At 38.9% G+C, this 23,963-nt stretch overlaps 1 protein-coding gene and 1 long non-coding RNA gene across 7 annotated transcripts in view; one reads left to right on the plus strand and one right to left on the minus strand.

The window, feature by feature from the left end:
• Positions 1-4,176: 4,176 nt before the first annotated feature.
• The window catches only part of NALCN (sodium leak channel, non-selective), a 234,197-nt gene continuing 214,410 nt past the window's right edge, over positions 4,177-23,963 (plus strand). The window contains exons 1-4 of one of the 6 annotated variants that reach the window (XM_064408342.1): positions 4,177-4,543; positions 5,110-5,204; positions 14,263-14,409; positions 16,661-16,843. In XM_064408342.1, coding sequence (XP_064264412.1) covers positions 14,302-14,409; positions 16,661-16,843 — 291 coding nt within the window. In that variant the 5' untranslated portion in view covers positions 4,177-4,543; positions 5,110-5,204; positions 14,263-14,301. Of the gene's footprint in view, positions 4,544-4,666; positions 5,065-5,109; positions 5,205-6,374; positions 6,395-14,262; positions 14,410-16,660; positions 16,844-23,963 lie in introns of those variants that run through there. The other 5 variants (XM_064408338.1, XM_064408343.1, XM_064408339.1 and 2 more) reach the window with 5 other exon arrangements.
• Positions 10,649-23,963, minus strand: part of LOC135293787 (uncharacterized) — a 29,098-nt gene continuing 15,783 nt past the window's right edge. The window contains exon 3 of the long non-coding RNA XR_010355877.1: positions 10,649-10,968. This is a non-coding gene — a long non-coding RNA (uncharacterized LOC135293787). The remainder of the gene's footprint in view (positions 10,969-23,963) is intronic.

The raw sequence follows: 23,963 nt of genomic DNA on the forward strand, positions 1-23,963 counted from the left end.
TCATAAGTTGAGCTAACATAATAGCGAACAGCCCAAGAAAGGAAATAAAAGGCATAAAATTTTTCACCATAAATTATTATTTTGTGTTCAATTTGTGTCTTATTGCTCAAAGGAAATGATGCTGGGAATCTTGAAAAATCAGAAATAGTGGGAAAGACTACCTTATTTGTGATCTTTTTAACTAGTTATCTGAATAAGTTACAATGGAGGATCATTCTCATCATTTTGACCAAAGAGGTGTTCCTAAGGACAGTAAATTTAAAAAACAGATGCTGCTGACTTCTTCAGGGCAGAATTCTAGTAACTCAGGTTGAGTGCCTAAATTGAACACATGCACACCAGATTTTCCAAGGCAACAGCAACCATCTTGTTTCAAAGGTCTGTCTTGCACTGCTTGCTGTTAAACTAAAAATGAAGGAGAGACAGAAATTAAGAAAAAGGTAGTGTGGGAAAACACCACTATTGCCCTTCTTCTGAAAACTCTGTACCTACTGAAAGCAAGTTAATTCTACACAGTTAGCAGTGGGCTTCAGACTCTCCTTAAGGTGTGAAATTTAAAAAAACCATACTCCATGCCCTTTATTCTGGTTGATCAATGTTGACACATGACACTCAAGAATGACAGTTTGTAACCCATCCCAATCAAAGTCACTCATGAGCATTATCCGAGTTTCTCTTGCTGATGTCACTGCCTGATGCTGCTCTGTGCTCATTTCTGTTATGGATACAGATTTCTGAGTGAAAACACCACTAGCCAGAGCCATAAAGGGCAGATAAGTGAAAGCAAACCAGGCTGCTCAGCTCATCTGATTCATGTGGGGCCCTAATAACACCAGGATGCTGCTCCGCATGTGCAGAGCAGGACTTCAGAATATGGGAGAAATTTGTGGTAACCACCATTAAGATGACTAAGGACTTGGGCACCCTGAGGCTAAAAAGCAACAGGCAGGAATTTAGCAGGTTTTGACTTGTATCCTATGCCAAAATGATTAAATATTACTTTGGGTCTGAAGTTTAATTCTGAATTGCTAAATGATATTTTGTGACCTTTTTTAAAAGCTCAAGCATAATTTCAAAATTAATATTTCATGAATTCTTTTAGTCATTATAGACAGTCTGAAATCTGATCAAGCACTGTGCTCTTTTATAAGTGGTAAATCAAATTCCAACAATGGTAATCCCAGTAAGATCAGCTCTTTGGGATGTTTTTAAAATTTCTTTACATTACTCTTCAACTATTTAACAGATACTTAGGGAAAGTAAGAACAATAAAGCAAATAAAGTTCAAATAAATTCAGAAGTAAAACCAGGGCTTGAGGGCTATCCAAATTCTGTAAGGAAACATGCAGAATAAATAGATGCTTTGAAATTTCCCCCCGCCCCCCCCCCCCCCCACGTTGTTGTTGTGTTTCCAGGTTATGTTACAGAAATGAAAGTTATTGGTAAGGTTGAGAACTCTCCTCTTGAATACTCAGTACAAATCCCCAAAATTTTCTTTAAATGGACATCCTACCACGGCCAATTTCAAACATGTGTTGAAGTCTGAAGGATGAATAGGGAAATTCCTTTATGTGTTCCTGATTTGTAGAGACGAGAGGTAAATCTTTACTAAGAAATATCTTTTCTTTTGACTTATTTAACCTTACTGTAAAGTAACGTTATAAGATTAACTCCCAAATTCTGTCTTTATGTTTATGGCTTGCTTTGTAGGTCAGTGCGAATTTCCTAAATCAGAATAACACAGACTTCAGCCCTAAATATTAAGCATTGTTACAGACTAATAGGTTCTTTGCAAAATTATATCAACAATTTAATAGGTATTTAAGTTTTATCCTCACATGCCTCCCATACACCACTCAAGTACTAAAATGTTCATAATTGCTTTTCATGTGCCACATCTGAAAGTGAATTTATGGTTAAATAGTAAAGCAAGAAAGGGCTTTCCCTTGCAAACAGAAGACCTTCACCATCTGCACAATTCTATGAATGGAAGCTGTTTCACTTTTGCACACGGGCAGCTACATCAAGGCACCAAGGGCTAAACCCTTCTCCCAGCTTTAGCATCATCTGGTGCCAGTTGTGCTCAAGACAGGCTGTCAGAGAGAATCCAGTCTTCTGCTGAAAGTGTGGGTTCCCATTAGCAGCTTGTGCTTTGTTGCCATCTTGTTGCAAAGTTTCATACTTTCTTAGTGACATCACATGTGCTCCTCACAGCACTGACTCCTCCTTCTTCTGAGCACAGCCAACAAACTCCATCTTACATCTCGACCAGCCAACCTGCTCTTTTACAACACCCCTCCTAACTGGATCCAGCTGTGGCCCATTAAAGGCAGGCTTGTTCTTAATGCTTGATAATTAGCACAGCTGTAACTCCTTAGGGGTGAGATTACTTTCACCACTATCTCTATTCTCCTACATTCTATCTATCCACAGTGCTTCACAGAGTAAGGACAGGTAGTAACAATATGCTACCTAATACTCCTAAAGGAGAAGTGCCAAATACATAAGGAAACACAAATACAAAGCACTGTAAGGAAATTAATCCCTTCTTTTTGAGAACTCATTAAACAGTATCTTAATTACTGCAGCATTTTTGAACCCCCATCCAACACATGACAGATGTTAATATATGAATTCAGTGGTTGGAACTGGAGCACTTGCTCCTTGAAGAGAGGCTGAAGCAGCTTGGCTTTTTCATCTTGAAGGAAGGATGGGCTTGGGGGCACCTAGGAGCAGTCCGCCAGATTCTATGAGGAAGCTGTCAAGAGGACAAAGCTGGGAAATTTCCAAGGGTGCACTGCTGACAAGGGAGGGTCCAAGTGCATATCAGGAAAAAAATCTTTCAGCACAAGGATGGTCCAGTACAGGTTTACCAGAGAGGCTGTGAAGTCTCTGTCTTGGGAGGTTTTCAAGACCCAACCGGATAAAGCCCTGAGCAAGCTGGTGTGATCTCATCTCCGAGTCTGGTTTAAGCAGATCAGTCAGACCAGATGGCCTCCTGAGGTCCCTTCCAACTGGAAAATTGTTCTATTGAGAATTATTTTTCAGAGGCCAGTATATCCATAGGAAAAATGTTACACAAAGTCACATCCGCTGGCAAATGTTGATTTCTTTTGTTTAGCTATAGCTGCAATGTTTCACTGTTTGCAACTGTCAGTTTTCATCTATGAGATGCTATCACCAACAGCATAATGCTGCCTAGCAACTTATTCCAAGTAATGAAACGTTAAGTGGGGAGGAAGAGACAAAATAGGAAGAGTATTATTTGTCAGCACATTTATTCTTAAATTGTTTTGCTTTACAAATTTTTTTCTCATGAAACATCAGCTGACTGCTATCAAAAACTGTGAACACTAAAATTAGGTGCTTAAATTTACTGAAATTGCTAATGCTGGTAATACATGTAAGTACTGCTGGCAGGACTGCATCTGTGATCCTGAGGCCAACTCCATAACTGGCTTATTAGTTTTGGTTGCCAGCATCAAATAAATATAATTTAAAGGAACCTGATACAATTTATGCCAAACACTCTCCTTCAGCTTTCTGGGGTATTTTGCTAAGGGCTTTGTCTTTTGAATCCTATTCCACATCTTTACCATCTCCTGAAAGTTATAGGCTCACATTCCCCACCATGCAGTTTCATTTAAACATAAATTTTCCACAAATTTACTTTTTTAAAAATTTGTTCAAGAAGATAAAATACTTATTGGAACACGTCAACCTGATTTATAGAATAAGTTTTTCAAGTATTTTTTCATCTGTTTAATTGAGGCATCGCTTACATTGCATCATTTAGGCTGGAAAAGACCCCCAAGACGATCTACCCCAACAAGTGAAGATATTTTTATTAATTTATTTCACTGTGGAGCTTGAGACTGGGCTTTTACATGGCTCTTCAGCAATCTGAAAATCAACCAGAGCACCCAGGGTCTGGGTGGTGTAGGGGCAAAGAAGTTCACCAGCACTAAAAAATAAGCCCTAAGATGTACAAATAGGGTTTCTTACCAAAATAAATAATCTATCCCAGCACTTGAAGAGCATAATGAAAAACAAAAACAAACCCCAAGCCTACCAAGAAACAAAAAGGCTGAAGCCCGAACTAAAGCCCTCCAAAACTGCCGCAGCAAGTGGCGCCTCGGCCGCGCTGCTGTTGGCCGAGCGCAGTGCGGCCTCAGCCCGAGGCACCGCCCGGCGGGCTCCGTTCCGTGCCGGGCACCCCTCGTGCGTTTCGGGAGCGCCGTGGGGATCACCCCCGGCAGCGGGGCCGCTAAGCCACCTCTCTTCCCAGCCGCGTTCCTGAGCAAGGCGGGGGTCTGTCTGTTCCGAGGCGCCCGTGCGCGGTCGGCACCGTCTCCTCCGCACCTGCTCCCTCCCCGCCCGCCCCCGCCGCTGTTGCCGAGAGACTGAACGCGGCCGCCGCCGGGCGGGCCCCGCCGCCCCGATCCATCGCGGGGAGGGCGGCGTGCGAGGCTGGCACAGCACCGCAACGCCCGCACACCCGCGGGGGCCGCTCCCGACCGCGCCATGAAGGGAGATGCTGGCGGTAGGTCGGAGGCGGCGGGCGCGGCTCGCTCCCGGAGCGCGGTGGGGCCCCGCGCCTCCCCGCCCCCCTGCACGGCCCCTCGGTGCCGGCGGCCGCCGCGGCTGTGCCGGGAACGCTGGCGGCTCCCAGGGAAGGGACGGGCGCGGCCAGAGGCCCGCCTGGCTCCCCGGCGGGGGGAAGGGGCGGCAGCGCCCTCCGCATCGCCCGCCCCGGCCGTCCTTCCCCCGCGGTGGGAGGGGGCGCTCCGGGCCGGCCGCCGCCGGCCTCCCCCGGGCCCTCCGCAGCCTCGTCACTGAGGCAGAGCGGGGCCGTGCGGCCAACAGGCCTCTTCGAGGGGCACTCATTTCCTGGGGTGGCTGTGGATGGGGACGGGGGTGGCCGCGGAGAGCTCCCTCCCCGAGGGGAACGTTCGGCTGGCTCGCAGGGGCTGCGGGCTTGGCGTGGTTGGAGGGAGTGGTGTACCCAGGCCTGGGCTGAATCTATTTAACGTGCAGTGTCTGGGGTTCGTACATCGAAAAGAGGTGCTTAATATTGCTTTTTCTGTTATTGACATATTTTTGTTTTAGTACTCTCGGTGAAATCAGAGACGTATTTCAAGAAAGGATCAAGGTTTCTGATAGCCTTAATGTGCAAACGTGGCTTTTAAGTCAGCTATGATTTGGTAGGTTAACCATCATTGCATCCAGGCAAATATTTACACCGAAAAAAATACTGACTAAATGCTATTTGAGTCTTTTGTGTTTGTCTTAAGCATCATCAATTTCCTGCTTCATTTCATTGTTTCTTTTCATTTTCATTTCCTTCCCTAGCAGTCCCATTCAACTGCCCTTTGAGTGCTCAACAGAGAAATGATACATATTAACAATGAACTGTGCTCTGCTGCTTGAATCACAAAAGCTGAAGTTTCTTAACTTCGAGCAGGGGATGAGAAATAACATTTCTTCAAGTTGGTCTAACGGGATGCTAGAAGTCCCCAGCTTTCTTCAAGTATATGTACCTTTGGAGACTTGTAGGAACAGTTGGGTTTGTTTTCATTTGATGGGTTGTTTTGGTTTGGTTTTTCTTGGTTTACCATTTGAGCTTGGCAACAATTGGCATATTTGTGCTTCAGTCTTCTTGTTTGGTCATCTGTTTTATTTTAATCTAAAATATGGTTCATCACAGTTCATTGAGCTATACTACCTGGAAATGGAACTTACTCTGTTTTGACTTATTTCCAGCTCCAGGACACTGCTGGTAACCATGAGCACTATGTAGATCTGTGTGGCCTTCATCCAAACCTATCTTTGAGTCAAATACATTTTGTGTCTTAAACCTTCACAGTAGACGATGAATACTGTCACACTGTGTTGTAAGGAGTAATGAGCTTCTGGACCTCGCCCTAGAAGACTTCTCCAGATGAGAATGTCTTCTTGAGGCATGAGTAGCTCATTATGAGATACAGCTGGTTCTGGCTTCTGGAGAGTTTGGTTTCCTCCCCATCTGGCTAGGTATTTAGGAGTTCAGTCTGTTACAAATAAGATGTCTGATGTGCTTATGAGTAAACTAGAAGTGTTGCATTCAAAACTGATTTTTACTGTGTTACTAATAGAATGCTTCCATGATTGGATCTTCTGTAGGTTTTGAGCACAAAATCTTTTGAGGATAAAGAGCAAAGTCAGCTTAGTGTGGGTGTTACAGGTTGAATCATATTTCTTTCCCCTTAAACCTTTCTCTGTTCTCCCTTTCATTACCTTCATAGCATCTTTTATTTCAACTGAAGTTTCCTGGATTGATTAAATACTGATAAACATCTTGCTTTGCAAAATACCAGTCCTAAATTACAGTGGCAAATTGTCTTGATTCTACTAGGTAATTTCTTTTTCCTTTCTGTATTTTCTGTGATATTTTCATCTTTTATTTTTTTTTTTCCTTCATGATGAGGACAATCAAGTAGTGAAACAAGTTGCTCAAAACACCTCCTTTGCTGGAGGTTTTCAAGACCAGACTGGAATAACCTGAGTAAATTGCAATAGCCTGGGCTATCACCAGAGTTGGTACTGCTTGAGCAGGAGATAGGATTGAAGACTGAGATCATAGAACCAAATAATGGTTTGGGTTGTAAAGGAACTTAAAGATATGTAGTTCCAAACCCACCGCTCTGAGCAGGGACAACTTCCACTAGACGAGATTGCTCAAAGCCCTATCCAGCCTGGCTGTGAGTACTGACAGGGATGGGACATCCACAACTTCTCTGGGAAATCTGTTCCTTGTCTCACCACCTTAATAGTAAAGAATTTCTTTCTAATATCTAAACTTATCCTCTTTTATCTTAAGATCATTTGCCCTTGTCCTATCACTATATATCCTTGTGAAAAGTCCCTCCCCAGGAACTGTAACACCCTTTAGGTCCTGGAAAACTGAGGTCTCCCTGGAGCTTTCTCCAGGCTGAACAGCTCCAACTCTCTCAGCCTGTGTTCGTAGGAGAGCTGCTCTAGCCCATCTTTGTGGCCTCCTCTGGACTGATTCCAACAGATCAATGTCTTGTGTTGCAGGCCCTGGAACTGGGCACCTGGAGAACCTAGATGGAGTCTCACAAGAGCAGAGTTGAGGGCCTTCCAACTTGAACTGGCTTATGATTCTATGAACTCAGTTTTCCTTCTTTTTTTCTTCCCTCCAAAATGAAGCCTTTAAGTACAGTGCATAAAGTACCAGAGGTTATGGTGCAACTTTTAGGAACTGCCCTGCAGCAAAGGCATGTTGATTAGTTTGTTTCAAAAGGAAGATAAGAGGATAACAAAAGAAAAAGTCCTAATTCTGTTTTCAGGACTTCAAGTTAAGGATATACAGGCATTAACTTTTTGCTGGCAGTTTCTTAAAGAATAGAAAAGGAAGAATTTGGCAGGGAAAGATGATCTAGAATATTTCAGTTTCTTTAGTAATTATTTCAGCAAAAATTGTAACAAATCTAAAAGAATATAGCCACCATTTATTTTAATTTGTACGTATTTAAATAGTGAGAAGATGGATATAGAAGGTTCTAGGCATAGTAGCATGTAATTAATGATACAACAAAATCCCAGAAACATTAAAATAATCACTTAAGCAGGCATGCTGCCAGCCATCTGCCTACAGAGAAGCTCCTTTTCACCCATGTATCGTTGTGGGAAGGAATTCCTTCCTTTAAAACCTTGAAAAATTGATCCGGAGTACTCAGAGCAGGTTTCTGAATGTGGAGTATTATAAAGAGAAGATGGGTTCCTCCTTGAATCCACTCAGTTGATGACCTGGCACTGCCAGTTCCCTTACGTTCATAAAGGGCTAAACATATTTTCCACCTGGACATGGGTTATGGTGGAAAAGAAAATCCAGAACACTGCTGTCTGGTTTTAACTAGCATGATTCTTACTGAGGACGTTTGTACGTGCCTTTTGTCAGCAATGGGCTCTGACATGTTTTTATATCAGCTACATTGCAATTGACCAATTCTGGGTCAGCAAATGGTGGCCCACAGTCCAAGTAAACTTTCAAAGTAAACCAGCTGTTAAACTGTGCAAATGTATTTGGGAAGGAAATACATTGCCCTTGGTATTTTCTGTGTATTTTATATGATTATTTTGCATTCAGTGGCCATCATTACATTTTAGCATTTTATCAGCCATTCTGACAGGATAATTGTAGAACTTGGAAAGCTATTGTGTTGTCCAGTCATGCCAACAACCAGCCTCTTAGGGTGGTGGGTGCTCACCAGTCTTGGTTTCCACTGCAAAGCAAAAGCTGGCTGCTTGTGCAGGGAAGTAGCTGCTTCATGCTTGGATGTGTTCCACCTTTGGCATACATATGGAGTTGGGACTTTGAAATGTGAGAGTGAACCTGCTTTTTACTACAGAGGTCACTTTGGTGTACCTGGATCTCTATTTTGTATGTAAAAGAAGTGTAGTGGAATGTGATATAAGCATCATTTAAAAAATCATCTTCAGTTGTTCTGGCTCTTTTTTTTACTCAACCGGATCTCTTAATTAAAAAAATGTGGAAAAGCTAAGCAATTCTATTTAAAATTAAAAAGTTCTGTTTATGGCTCCATCACTGCACCATGTATGTGTAGTTTCTTCAAAACTGTATATTGCAGATGTTAGAAGGGTTAAAGAGAACAACATTATGTGACAGTAGCAGTAGACTGTATATCTGACTCACAAGAGATCTGCCTTTGTATGCAATGAGATATTTGATTCTGCTTGCTGGGTATTATTTTGGCGACATCTGAGAGGAAGAATTTATATGTAAGAAATAAATATTGTAAGAGCATTGTCCTTAGCCAACAATAAGGGAAAACACAGGAAATGTGTTGCGAATGAAGAGCTGAAGTCTGAACACCTGCCTGTTTTCAGACTAGATGTTCTTACACTGGCAGCCTCAAGCAATTTTTAAACTTTTCTCAGTCTTGGACCTCAGTCCTGGTGTTTTTGGTCTGCGATCCTGCTAGTAATTACAAGATATCATCAGTCGTTCTTTCCACATGTATCCAAATTATTTGAAAATTTGAATGTAACTGATTTTTAGAATATTTCCTTCAGTGTACCTTCTTTGTGAGGAAACAGCTTTGTTTTTAACGAATACTAAAGTTTGGTCAGTTATTAGCAATATATCATGCTTAAATAACAAAGAGATCTTTGAGAACATTTCATCAGATACAATAATGATACCACACAGAGAAAAAGTACTGAAATAAGCTCTTACTTTAAATTAGTTATGAGTTAATAGCATCTGTGGTAGTATGTGCCATGTGATGTATCCACTGGAATGCTGTCTTTGCCCTTCTAAAATATATCTATACTGTTGTGTATGCAGCTTGCTCACTTCAGATTTTTGCTACGTGAAAACAAATGCAGAAATGCCATTTAACTGTATCCATACCCAAAATCAGTGATGGAAGGACCTGTTGATGCAGGGAGCAGGCAATAGACAAAGTGTCAATTTGCAAAGAAGGAAAGGAGGAGGCTATTGATGAAAGAATGGGAACTTATATTTTTCCTATAACCATGTAATGTATACTGAAGTTAAGATCAATCAGTTTCTTTAAGGTAGCCTGTACTTTGGGGCTTTTTAATGTATGGTATGGAAATGGAGGTTTGTCATCGTGCTATGTGTATGGGTGTTCACATCATCTTCCTGTCACCCATTTTAGCTCTCATATTTGTAATTATTGTCTTGAAGTGTGTGCCACTTTCTGTGTCCCTGCTCTGGGAGAAGTTGGAAGCAGAGTTGACATTTTCAAAGAGAGAATTGAAGAGCTTGTAGGTGGCCTGCCTTGGGAAGACCTTCAAGCAGTGCTCACATGATCTCAGGTGACAAAGTCAATAGGCAATGAGAAATAAAATATGTTGAAAGCCAGGCATTGCTGATTCCAAGGATTTGTCTGATTTTTGAATTCTCTCTCCATAAGTTGTAGGTAGGAACGTCTGCTTTGTTTTCCTGTTGATATTTCTGTGAAGTCATTTTTCAGCTGCCTTTTTTATCAGCCAGAGCCTTTATAAGCATGTTTTCCTGACTTTCTGATAGAGATCTTTTGAGCAGATTATGCTGCATACAGTGAGCTTGATTTATATGCAAAACTCCAATTTCTCAGCTTTTGATGTTGTGGAGGATCAGCTACTTTTTAAAATTTGTCTTTTGATTTTTTTAGGAACTGCATATTTCCATCAGAAGGAGTGTCTTGCACTTAGTGGGAATATTGTAAATGGGGTTAGACCTTCTTCTGGCTTTTTTTTTCCAAAGCGCACAGTGGGTCTTATGTTCACCCCAACCATTGTCCTGGCGTAGATTAATTTCAGCAGAAGCTGCAAATTTAGTGGGTAGGGGTGGTTTAGAAAGTGTAGAGGTTGTAGAACATGCCTGCAAGTTCAGAGATAGGAAGAAAAAGAACAATGCTTCCCTAATGAATCCAAGGGGCTCAGAGTGTGAGTAATTTTCTTTTTAGTTTTATTCCTTTTAATTTGCCTTTTCTTCTAAAATTAGAGGAGAAATGTAAAAGACAGTATGTTACTCCCTGAAAAGGTTGACACCTGCAATGTGAATTTTTATTGCTATTATAAAGGAGGTACTGCAAAGAAATGTGAAGTGGTTGTAGCTCCAAAGCTGCATGATATTTTCCTGGCTTAAGAGTCTGTCTTTGCCTTGCACCCAGTATGTCTTAAACACACTGCAGCTAGCAATACATCCTAGGGAATGTATTAAGCCTTTCACATTAATAACAGGTTGTGATCAAAGAAAGACCTAATGACGTATGTCGGGATCAATGCAGGAACTGCAGGGGTGGATTTGTATCAGGGTTAGGGAGGGCTACATCTTCACCACTGGCACAGCTTGGTGCACTGCTCACTGTGGGTACATGCTGGAAAGAGTTTGTGCAAAGCTCTCCTTCTCTTCATTCTTCACCTGGTTCCTCCCTGAAGAAACAAGTGCAAAAGGAATTAGTAATCCAAGGGTTAAAATTCTTTACATACATGGCAGAGTTCCAAAACTGCAGCACATGGAAAAGCGTGTGTTCCTAGTAAACTGAAAGTAGTGAGAACAGCAAAAACAGTTGCATAAAACTTGAAAGCAACTATGCTGTAGTTTGAATAATCTTGCTAAAGACGATTTACAAAATATTATTATCTGTCATCTTCATCCTGAATTTTTGTGTGCATTTCTGGTCATTTCAAGTAGAGAAGTGAGCAAGCTGATTCTTTTATTACATAACATTTTCTCCCTTCCATTGCTTCTATATTCATGGAGATTTGTTTATTCAAGGCTGCCTGATAAAAATAAGAATTCTAATCTCTTTAGTCACAACACTGATTAGCTCAGCTGGTCAGAGCATGGTGCTAGTAATGCCAAAGCTGTGGGTTTGATATCCATATGTGCTATTCACTGAAGAGTTGGACTTGTTGATCCTTCTGGGTTCCTTCCAACTCAGAATATTCTGTGATTTCTGTGATTTAAGTACGTGAACTGAATCCATTATGGACATTTATTATGAACATCTAAAGTTCATGTTATTTTCTGTGCCTGGACCAATTAAAAATTACTTGAACAAACAAAGAAGCACTGGGTAAAAGGATAAGTGGAAATTTTATTAGGAGAGTATGGCTAATCTTCCTACACATCAAGTATATAAATAAGCAGTACTGAGAAAAGCATAAAAACAACATAGTCTTTCTAATAGACTGTTGATAATTATTTGCTTTTTTTACCCAAATGGACATAGCTTGTTATTTAGACCATCATTTATTTAAAAAAAAAATCTGTAAGGTGAAAGAAAAATCAGTTTTTCATATCCTGAACCTTTTCTCATAATTATTGATTGCACTTACCTTATTAATTCTCTGTTTACTGCTACATCTTTTCTTAAAGGCTTACTAGAGCACAGTAATAGCCATTACCAGAAATAGTAAACATAAAATTATTTTTTTGTTATTTCACTGATTAGCTTTTGAGTAACGATTTCCAAAGAACATACTTGTAAAAACATTTAGGCAGTGTTTTTTTTCCCCTAAGGTTTTGGGAAATGCAGCTCCCAAGGCAATGCAGTAACTTATCACTATGCTAAATGTAGCCATTTGAAGGTTCTATGACCTCAAAAAGCTCACCAGCAGCTCTGACACTTGAAGCATTTCTGGTTGTGCTTTGGTCTAAGGAGAGAAAAAGGTCAGTCCATTACACTGGGAAATAAATAGGAGAAAATGGAAAAAAAATCTAAAGAGGAGGAAGTAGTGAATTCAGTTACAAAATAAAAGTGGAACATGAGGTTTGAGCATGAACATGGAGAGAGCATACAACCTCTGTGAATATTATTTCATTCTTCATTTGTTAGAGAAGGGTGATTAATATATAATATTCATTTTACAGTATTTGCATGTGTTTAGTGACAACTTGCCAGCTTTACTTGTGCTAAGATTGCTGTGAATGACCATTTAAAATGAATATAGGTGTCAGAAATTGTTGCTTATTTTGTGCCTTTAGATTATTTCTGTTTGTTTTTAAAAATCAGTTATTGCATAATGTCAGTTCCTCGAGCTGGGAACATCAGTACAAAATTTCAGCCCTGTTACTGTGTGGTTTATACAAAGACCAATGGTTCAGACTTGGTTTTACAGAGACAGGAACTGACCTCTTGAATCTGAAAGAGAATACAGAGCAGGGGTAGACTTTGAGGGAACTGGAATAAGATTAAGGGTTTACATTTGCCATAACAGCTAAAAAGAAGAGACAGAAAAGGATGCAAGCGTAGTGTTTGGACATGAAGCAGCAGCCCATGGGATTGAAAAGGCCAGCTGAGACCAAGCACATGGGCACTTCTGCAGTCCTGAGCTCACTATTGCCTCCAGCTAGTCGAGGACAGTGTTTCCTGCATTCATGTTAGAGAGTGTGTCATTGTGATACTTGTGGCTGTAATTACCAGGGCCTGTAGTGACAGGACAAGGGAGAAACAGAGTTAAACTGGAAAAGGGAAGATTCAGGGTAGGCATAAGGAAAAAATTCTTTACAATGAAAGTGGTGAGACATACAAACAGGCTGTATAGAGAAGTTACGGTAACCTTATCATTAAAAAGTGGACAGGGCTTTCAGCAACCTGATCTAGTGAAAGGCGTCCGTGCCCATGGCAGGGGAGTTGGGTTAGATTATCTTTAAAGGTTTCTTTGAACTCAGACCATTCTATGAATCTATCTTAAACTAGTTTCGACAAACTTTTGGTTGTCACAGGGTAGTGTCACCTGCAAACAGTTGGTCCAAAGTAAAGGTCCAGAACAAGGTCCCAAGATCAGATCTTGTTTTCTTCCCCCCCCTTACTTTGATGAAAAAAAAAAAAAAAGGTCTCTAAGGGGTTGTATTTCATGAACAATAGAATTGTATTTCAAGGGCAGGCAGTTACTTCTCAGGAGAGTATATCTTCTTCATCTACTTGGATTTGTTTAGGCTCTGGGATCCATGAACTGTGTCTGTGGAAAAGTCAATACTAAGATGTGACTCAACCTTACTGCTCTCATGGCATGTCCCCTAGTTGTGGCTCACATGGCTGAGCATACAGAAGGCTCAGTCAGTGCCACCCATGCAGGAACGTGCAGACACCGCCTGACCGTGTGGAAACAACACATTTTCCTCAGTCCTCCATGTGCCAACATGTGCCCCACAGCCATCCAGCTGTCTAGCTGTTGGATAGATAATTGTTAACATCAAAAAAAAGTATTAGAAAGATACTTTAGAAAATACTTATTAGAAAAATAATGTTATTAGTAGTATATAGCAAAAAGACTCTTCTGATTTCAGTAAATAACATTAACATCTATTGGCTGCTTAACATTGCCTGTTTGCCTTTGGCATGTTGGGATTTATCTTAGCATAGTGTAATAAATGGAAATGTCACCATTTAATTAAATGGCTCCAGGTCAAATCCATCCAATGATTACTTTGTGTTGAAGTTCACAGCAATAGCATTCTTTGCATATTAGAACAAATTTTCTGTCAGTGTTGCTAAGTTTTTGGTAATTGTTTATGTTGTATACCTTTGTGCCATTTTTTTGTAAACTAACAAGTGTCATGTCAGTGATTATATTTAATAAAATCAATATCCTATTAATCAGTAAGTACAAAAGAAGTGCACATGAAAACAAAATGCTTTAGGTTATTTATAAAACAGTTTAAAATTCATTGTAAAATTGCTCAAATGAATTAATGTTTTCTGTTTTTTTCTCACCAAGGAGGTTTCATGATTATAGATAAGAGAAGTTAACTTCAGGATGCTAAAAAGGAAACAGAGTTCAAGGGTGGAAGCCCAGCCAGTTACAGATTTTGGTCCCGATGAATCTTTGTCAGACAATGCAGATATTCTGTGGATTAACAAACCAGTAGGTATCTCTTTATGTAATTGCTAAATTTAAGATAAATGTAACTTGAATTGTTGAAATATGACCTCCACAAAAATTCTGAATTAGATGTTAGTCAGAAGCAAGTTTTGAACTATAGTTGCTAGTGTACCAGTTAATTTTTTAAAAAACATCAAAGACCAAACAAAATACTTTCTTTTGGCTGTTTCAAAATTATGGGATGATCAAGCAGTATTTTCCAACCAGTTATCTGATTGATTCTTTAAAAACAGCCATCCTTTCAAGGTCTCTGGTTCCTAACATGTTTGTTGAAAGGATGTTAAAAGGAGGATTTAGTTGCTCAAGTGGTAGCCATCAATAAGCACTTTTGATTTTCAAATCTCTCCTTTTCAAACATTTATGAATATAAAAGTGTTGTTATTTTGGTTGTTTATTTTGAAGTACAGTTCTCATTTTTCTCATACAATTTAACCTAGAACCTGCCTTGAGAAAAAGAGAGATGTAAAAGTATCTGGCAAATTGAAACTGGGGAAAATTTCATTAGGAATGGAGTTATTAATAGACTGTATAGTATTAAGAAAATCTCTTTACCATGTAAATATATTTATTATGATTGAATTATTTATTCAGGAGTGAGCATGGATCCAGGATTCCAATATTGTGAATTTTTTCTGTTTTTGCAGAGAAGATATTTTCACATTTCTCTTAGTGTATAAATTTTTAGTTTTTAAAAGCAGGAAGTAAAATATTCTGAAATAATACCTGTTGTTAGCATTGCATTCATTTAAGGAAACCATCATCTCATTTGTAGTAAGGATGCCAGATCCCCTTAGCTTTGCTGCTGAGTTCTAACACCTAAAACTATTCAGCATGAATTAATATATGGGTGTTATCTTGTCAGTTATTTAAGTAGAATGTTTGTATACTGGCTGCTGTAATAAACTCAAAATGTCATTGCAGAAATATATGATGGATATTCACCTACATTTCTCATCACAGAATGCACGAGATTTTTGTGTAATAATATTTCTTGTCATGCTGATGGACTAGTTGTATATTGCTTAATGTTTGTAGTACTGGCACTTTAATGTGTCAGAGAACAAGTTCTGTATCAGCAACGCTTGAATACTTAAGTTTTTTCAGTTGAAACAAGGTTCAAAACAAAGTGGATGTTAATGGGATGTTGGAGATCATTCATAAGGTGTCTTCTGTTTCCAAATTATTAAACTGAGCTCAGTGTATGCAAACGATAGAACTATTAAATTAATGTCAGATATCATTAAAGTGAGTGAACAGTGAGTATTAAATTAGATGGCTGTTCTTGAGTCTTTTGGATATCAAAAGGTCTGAGGTACACTATAAATGAGTATAGAATTTTTACCCAGATGAAAAATTTTGATAAATATACTTCAGGTTTTGTGTTTAAAAGATTTTTTTTCTTGCTGAAATATCTCTTCCTGTTTGTTACGATAGGTACAACCTTCCCAACCATGCTTCCTTATACTTGCCTGACTTCAAGATGTTTCAATCACATTTTTTATTTAAAAGGAAAAAATCCAACCCTAAACCTCCATATTGATATGTTCTGCTTTTTAGTTACACCTCCCTCTCTGACTGGCAATGAGGAGTGAGACTGAGTCCTAATTAGTAATAGAAATGAACGGTTCTCCTATAGCAACAAAACTTGATTGGAACAAAAGTGAATCCTGAAAGAAGTAGCTGTCTGTGACATAGTCTCTTTTATATTTATTGTTTTTATATTTATTATTTTCATAACCAGAAGGATGCTTTTAATCCTGTGACTCTCTCTTAATTTTTTGAGCTGTGAACTGATTTAAAAATAATTTCTTAAGTAAATTAATTTTCCACAAATATTTTTATTTAATCCGTCATCCCAGCTTCAACTAATTCTACCTATTGTCTACCCATAAATGTGATGGGTAGTAATTTGAAAAGAAATTGAGTTACAAGTGCCACAAAGTAGAAATGATAGAATCCTTGTTCTCTGTTTCATGGCTCTTAATTCATGTTTTCTGACTTATACAACCTCACTAACTAACTAATAAAAGTATATACTTGTCTATACATGTATAAGTAATTTAGGAGTGCTTATTTTTGAAGACCTTTTATATGTGGATTGTGATGTAAAAAGACACAGACGTCGTTTATAAAAGACTGCCAGGGTAAGTTGTGGAAGCTAAATATTTGAAGGTTTTTTGAACATCAAACCAATCTTGTAATATCTCGTGTTTGGGTTTTATTTTTTTTTCAGTGGGTGCACTCTTTACTACGAATTTGTGCCATCATCAGTGTTATTTCTGTGTGTATGAACACTCCAAAAACCTTCGAGCATTATCCGCCTCTCCAGTATGTGACATTTGCTCTTGATACTCTGTTGATGTTTCTTTACACTGCAGAGATGATAGCAAAAATGCATATCCGTGGGATAGTTAAGGTAAGCATGTAAACAGTATTCTCTGTGTGCTTCCAGTGATCTGAATGTATGCTAATGAAATTTGGTATTTGGTTTTTAACTTGCCAGCTCTTCTTGCTATGATTGTTTTTAACTGCAGGCAACATCATGGTGTATAAACTGAAAAGACAGATGGATAAAAATGTAGCTTTACTGCATATTTAATCCCCTCAAAATATAATGTGAGCATTCATAGTAAATGAAGAATTAGTAGTAAATTAAGGAAACAGATAGTTTCATTTTATTTGTATAAAGAATTAAGGGAAAAATAAGCTACATACACATTAACAAGAATGTTTTATATCTGTCTGTTGGTCCATATATGGACTTAGAATTTTGATTTTTGTTTCATATGGCTGGATGTGGTTTTGTATGTTTACTTTACTTAAATAAGAACATGAGTCTTACTGTGAGCTAGTCAATAAAGCGATCTTGGTTTGAATTTTTTTTACCTTGATATAGCCCATGTTGGTAAACAAAATGCTTCTCTTATCATATGACTGCTGTTGTTGCTGGGCTAATTTGTATAAGTGGATTGGAGGCAGCAAAAGTGCAGAATATGTTAGTAATCATTATTTGGTACCATTATTTCATTGATTGTTTATCTTTTATTTATTGTTTTAGTCTTCTGCAAAAATATACAAATTTGGCTTTGATGTTTAAGGTACATTTGCATACCTTACTGTGAATGCAATTATGGCACTACTGCACATAATAGATAATGTGTGTTAAGTTATCCTTGCTTTTAACTCCTTAAATGTCTGGTGATTCCAAAGATATCTGTAATTAAGTTTATCTGCAAACTCAGAAAAACTGAGCTATTGTGTCATCATACTTAATGAATATTAATAGTAAAAGTTTAATGGTCATTAATATTGATATTTAGAAAGTTACTGAAATAAGATGATTCTGAGAAAATCGTCATGGGTTGTGTAAAGCCAGAGTAATCCTTTGTGAAGTGCTGTTTCTTGCTGCTACCTGAGCTCTCTTGTTCAGAGATGTCTGTGAAGAAAGGGAAGATGTGGACATAGGATTATGCATAGGGAATTAGTGACCATTGTGAACATTTGAACAGTGTGGGAATAAAAAGTTACTATTATAACCAGTACAGCCTTTGCAGAGAAAAGGAAATGTAGATATTATGCAGAGAGAGAGGGAGGGGTGGCCAACAGTGTGGCTTTTGTACACTGGCTTCTGAGTATGCGAATACCAACTTCACTCACAGTCAACACTTTGGGCTATGAAAGATATGCTGCTGCATAGCCTATTGTCTTTACTGGGTTGTTTAAATTTGTGGATTTGTGAGAAAATCTTAAGGGCTGCTATTGTCCTTATGGGGGACTTCAGCTTTCCAGAAATTACCTAGGAGCATCACATTGCTGGTACAACCTGGGCCAGAAGATTCTTAAAAAACCTGGATGACAACTTTGTGGAACAGGTCCTAAGGGGTCTGACTCAGAAAGATGCTCTCCTTGATCTACTGCTTGTCAACAGAATCGATCTGATGAATGAAGTGGAGATCAGCAGCTCTCTTGGCAAGACTTTAAAATCTTTGTTGACAGAAGGAAAAACGACAACAAAACCTCAGCTCTGGACATGAGAAGAGCAGACTTCAGGCTGTTCAGGGAATTAGTAAGTGAGGTCCCCTGGGAAAATGTTTTTTTTTCCATCAGTTCATCACTGTCCATCAGTTCTGATCACTTTTTAAACATCATGTTCTAATGAAACAGGACTGGGCAATTCCCAAATGTCAGAAGTCAAGAAGACTTGGCTGAACAAAGTTTTCTAGTGGAAATAAGCCAAAAAAAGAGGAAAGATGTATGACCAGTGGCAGCAAGGTTAGGTGACATGGGAAGATGTGAAGATACTGCTTGCCAGTGTCAGAAGAAAATTCATGCGCCAAAGATCAGCTGGGGTTAAACCTGCCAGAACTGTGGGGGACAATAAAAAGAGTCTTTTCAAGTATATTAATGGCAATAGGAAGCGTAAGGTTAACATCAGCCTTTAATAGAATGAGAATGGTCACCTCACAAACAGGGACATGGACAAGGCAGAGATCATTAATGCATTCTTTGCCTCTGTGTTCAACACAGATAGTGGACCAAGGGATCTCAGCCCCTGAAGTGGTGACCATGATTGTCAGAATGATCATCTCCCAGTTGTCCCTGAAAATGTTCAGGATCTGTTGCTCCCGCTGGATCCCTACAAATCTATGAAGCCTGATGGAATATTGCAAAGAATCCTCAAAGAGCTGCTGATGTCACCAAAAACCCTTTCATGATGATTTTTGAGTGGTCTTGGGAATCTGGAGATGTCCCAACTGACTGGAAGCTGGCAAATGTTGTCCTGATTTTCATCAAGAGCAAGAAGGAGCATCCCAGAAACTACATTCCTTTCAGGCTCACTTGAGTGTTTGGTAAAGTTGTGGAGAAGATTATTCTGGGAGGTATTGAAAAACACCTGAAAGACAATGTCAGCATGGCTTCATGAGGGGAAAGTCCTGCCTATCAAATCTGATTTCCTTTTATGAGAAGGTAACCCACCTAGTTGATCAAGGGAAGCCAGTGGATGTAATCTTTTTGGATTTCAGTAAAGCTTTCAATGCTACCTCTCAGGGACTCATCTGGACAAAATGTCCAGCACACAACTGGACAAACAGATCATGTGATGGGTGACCATCTGGCTCATGAGCTGGGCACAAAGGGTTACAGTGAATGGGGTGACATCAGACAGGTGACCTATGACTAGTGGGGTTCCACAGGGCTCCTCAGCTCTGTGGTCTTCAACATCTTCAATAATGAGCTGGACACAGGACTGGAAGAGATACTGAGAAAGTTCACAGGCACTACAGAACTGGGAGGAGCTGTTGTCTCCTTTGAAGACAGGGAGGGCCTGCAGAGAGCCCTCAACTAAATAGGGGGCTGGGCAATCACAACCCATATGAAATTCAGCAAGGGAAAGTGCTGGATTCTGCACCTAAGGGCTGGGGCAACCCTGGATGTACGGTACAGACTGGGGAATGGGAGGCTGGAAAGCAGTGCCATGGAAAGGGGCCTGGGCATCTTGGTCTACAGAAAGCTGAATATGAGTCAGCAGTTTTGAGTGCTACATTGGGAATTGGACTCAATGATCCTTATGGTACCCTTTCAACTCAGCTTATTCTGTGATTCTGTGGTAGACTAGACTAGACTAGTTTGAAGGGACCATGGAAGGGAATTACAATCGTAATCTAGTCCAACTGCCTAACCAGTTCAAGGCTGACCAAAACTTAAAATATTTTGCTAAATGCACTGTCCAAATTCCTCTTAAGCACAGGGTTTGGGCATCAACCATCTCTCTAGGACGTCTGTTCCAGTGTTTAACCACCCTCTTTATGAAATGCTTCCTAATTACCAGTCTAAACCTTCTGTGACATAGCTTTGAACCATTTCCATGCATCCTGTCACAAGGTACCAGGAAAGTCAGCACCTTTTCTCCACTTCCCCCCTTCAGAAAGCTGTAGAGAGCAATGAGGTTACACCTCAGCCTCCTGTTCTCTGAGCTAGACAGACCTAGAGTCCTTAGCTGCTCTGCACAGGATGAACTTGTCTCTGATTGTTGTATGATGAGCTTGTCTTTGAAGCATGTCTGATGAGTCTGGGCACACAGAATTGATAGCTGTCTGGAGCTGGTCTCAATGTTATAAATGTATAGATAACAACACAGATAATTTCTTTTGCACACTGACATTTTGCTCTTCATTTATTAGCTAAAAATACAGTAAAATAGATTAGATATAACCACTGTTACACAAAGAGAGTTTAGGTAGAAAATGGCTGCATTTATTTTTATTTTAAGAATTGAGGATTTGCTTAAAACAATGTCTTGTAGCATTCATCAGTAAATATAATTACGCTGAAATTAAGTGCCTTCTGTGGTGCCATTTGGGGAATTGTCTGAGAATAACTTAGATGTAAGGGGCCTCTAGAGGTCATCTGGTCTGACCTGCTGCCCAAAGCAGGTCCAGTTAGATAACACTGCCCTTGGCTTGGATTGTCCAGATGAATCTCAGACTTCTCCAAGGATGAAAATTCCACAAGCTCTTTAAACAGCCTATTCCAATGCTTGACCAACCTTATGCAAAAAATATTTCTGGTAATATTTAATCAAAATTTTCCATTTTCTTTCAATGATGTTCAATGAATAATATTTTTTAGTGAATTATTTGACTTATTCTTTGGATTATTGTTTCTAAGAAAATACTAGTTTAATATTACAATTTTGCGAAGAGCATATTGATCCATGGACTGCCAAAGATAGTGGCAAATGAAGTAAATAAGGTACTGTTTAGAAACCTATTAGCATTTATTCAAGATGTTTGCATATGAAACATCTTTATATAAGGCAATTTTTACTGCAGTGTTCTAATTTATATGGATTTTAGTGAGTGCAGTATCAAAAAATGCATTGCCATATGATTCTACTGAACTTTACCATGAATCAGTATTTCTGTAAATGCTTGAGGAATTGAAATGCTAAAAAAACCTTTGAACCATGATTAATGCAAAATTATAGTCCATCAAGAAACCTAATTTATGAAGAAGTTAGGCACCATCCACTTAAGTCCCAATTAATAACAATGTAAGTATAGCTGAGCTAGGAAGATTTTAAGAATGTCTAATTAATACCTTCTGAGGACAAATGAAAAATACCCTTTCCTTGGTTTCTAGGGCATTTAAGAAAAGAAAAGTACTTTCTGAAACTGCTAGCCTTTTGTCTGTAGAAAGTTTCCCTTTTCCATGTTCAAACTAAGTGAAAAAGAAAACAATGCCTCCATCCAAGAGTTTTCAAATCCTAGAGGAAAAGTTAAAGTGAAATCTTGGTACAGACATATACAAGACACACGGGTATTGTGTCTTTTATTGCTCATGTTTTCTTCTGGGTTATTGTTGCTGTGCATGTAAAATCTATCCAAACTTTGGGCTGTCCATGCAGCTACTGACACATGTCATGAACAAGTGAACTAATGCTATTAATACATCTGTCTTTACTTTGAAACTTGTATCTGAAAAATTAAATTCGTGCTGTGATTTCTCACTGATTGATATATCATTAAAAACAATATTCTAGGACAGTCTAATGTTTATCTACATTGTTAAAATATACGTACAAGCAGTAAAAATTTGAAGTGGTTTGTGAAGTTTTATATGAGATGGAGACAGAATTAGAGCAAGTCAGTTTGTTTCTTAGGACATATTCTTATACTTGCATTCTAAACAATGATCTATATTGAATTTTAAAAACATTTTATATTGAACAATGATGGCTTGGGATAGTAAATGTAATAAAAATGTAATAGTGCATAGTTAAAGCTTACTGAATTAAATTTGACATTGGTATTTTCATGATCTTTTCAGTTCAGAATTCCACTTCCTTCAGTTCCTAGATTTGTTCTCATGCTCTTTAGTTCCCAGAATGTAAACAGGATTCAGTGACTCTTTGGTTCTGATTCTTGTCGTGTTTCATGCTCCTTGGTCAGAAAGAGCTTTGCAAGAATCAGCTGCATTAAAGGAAGTATTGTCTGTCAAATGAAAGCAGATCAGTCTCCTTCATTTTATCATCAATAAAATTTGAAATGCTTTCCAAATTACATGCAGTTTATGTCTACTGCATAACTTAGTGATTGATTGGCAGGCTTCTGAGAGCATCATGAAGGAACTACTCTTTGAGTCTGTCAAAACAGTTCATGAGTCAACCTGGAACTTAACTGACAAGTCTTATGGTCCCTCAGAGTCAAAGCTCACATTGATGTGCCCACTCATATGTCACTTAAGAGCATGACTGTATGTGCTTGACACAAGTCTGTTTTCTGAATCAAGGAAATTTTCATAAATTATTCCCCCCTTGAAAAAGGAGCTGGGGTGGAATTGAAGAAATGAATGATAACTCTCAACCCTAAAACAGATGTGTTGTTAGATGAGCATCGGACTTCTCAAAGAAATATGGCATCCTAACCTGTGGCAGAAGGTCTTTATTTCTCTTAATCAATAGAATGAAAAAAATACCTTATGCTTTTGAGTAATGCATCTTCTGAAGGTCATCTCACATGGGTATGACCAAGGTAAGGCTATCTTACTTTAAAGGTATCTTTTACCTTCATTAGAAGTATTTATTTTCAGCTTGTGTATGGGGAGACAGAAATATTCCAGGTCAATTGCTTATATTAGACACAGTTGCACTGATGGCATTATGTATAATAAAATAACCAAAGAGGAAAATGTGCCAAAAACTATAACAAAAAGGAACCAAGTAATAGTTATCTCAGATGATAATTCAGCCATTAGGGAATGAAAGATGAGTCCATATAGTTTCATTCCATAGACACTGTTAGGGTATATGAAATTTTCTTCATTGGACTGCATCCTCCTTGCAGCTTCTAATCACTGTCATAATGGTGTGAGAGAACCTACACTGAAATCATGTTGTGGAAAGGAGGCATGGTTTATCCTACTCCTCCGTTGAGAGTTACATTGTAAAAAAATAAAAGCGAGTTCCTTCTCCTGTCTGTTAAAAAAGCCTCTTTGACACTTAATGCTGAAAATGAGAATGTTTTTTTTTAATACAACACAAGCACTGCGCTGAATTTAATAGAAATATCTTATTTTTTACTGTGCAGTTGTGACACATGTCAGCTAACAAAGGAGATTGCAAAAAGTCATAAGTAATGGTCCTTAACATTTTCCCCATTGTTAAATCAATTACATTTACAGCAAAACTTTTGTACTAACTGAAGTAGTTGTGAGTGGATTTGTCAGAGTCTTATTTCAGTAGCACTGTGTGCTCTTCACTGACTTCAGAACTCTGGCAAGGGGTAGAAGTGAATGGTTACACCATTAGCTTTCCTCATTCTTGGTGAATTCAGACGGGAACTGGAACTAAGCGTCTTCTGCTACCAAGGCAGTCACAAATAGATGGGAGCAGTCTAGCTTCCCATGCTTCTGTCTAGTACTAAAACCAACAAATTACTTAGTTAACTGAGATCAGTGGCTTTCAGTATGTCAGGTTTTTCCAGGCAGCATTTGTCCTGTTCAGAGAGAACATTTTCCTCACCATTTCCTCATTA

Source organism: Passer domesticus, chromosome 2 (assembly GCF_036417665.1).
Source record: "Passer domesticus isolate bPasDom1 chromosome 2, bPasDom1.hap1, whole genome shotgun sequence".
Lineage (NCBI taxonomy): Eukaryota > Metazoa > Chordata > Aves > Passeriformes > Passeridae > Passer > Passer domesticus.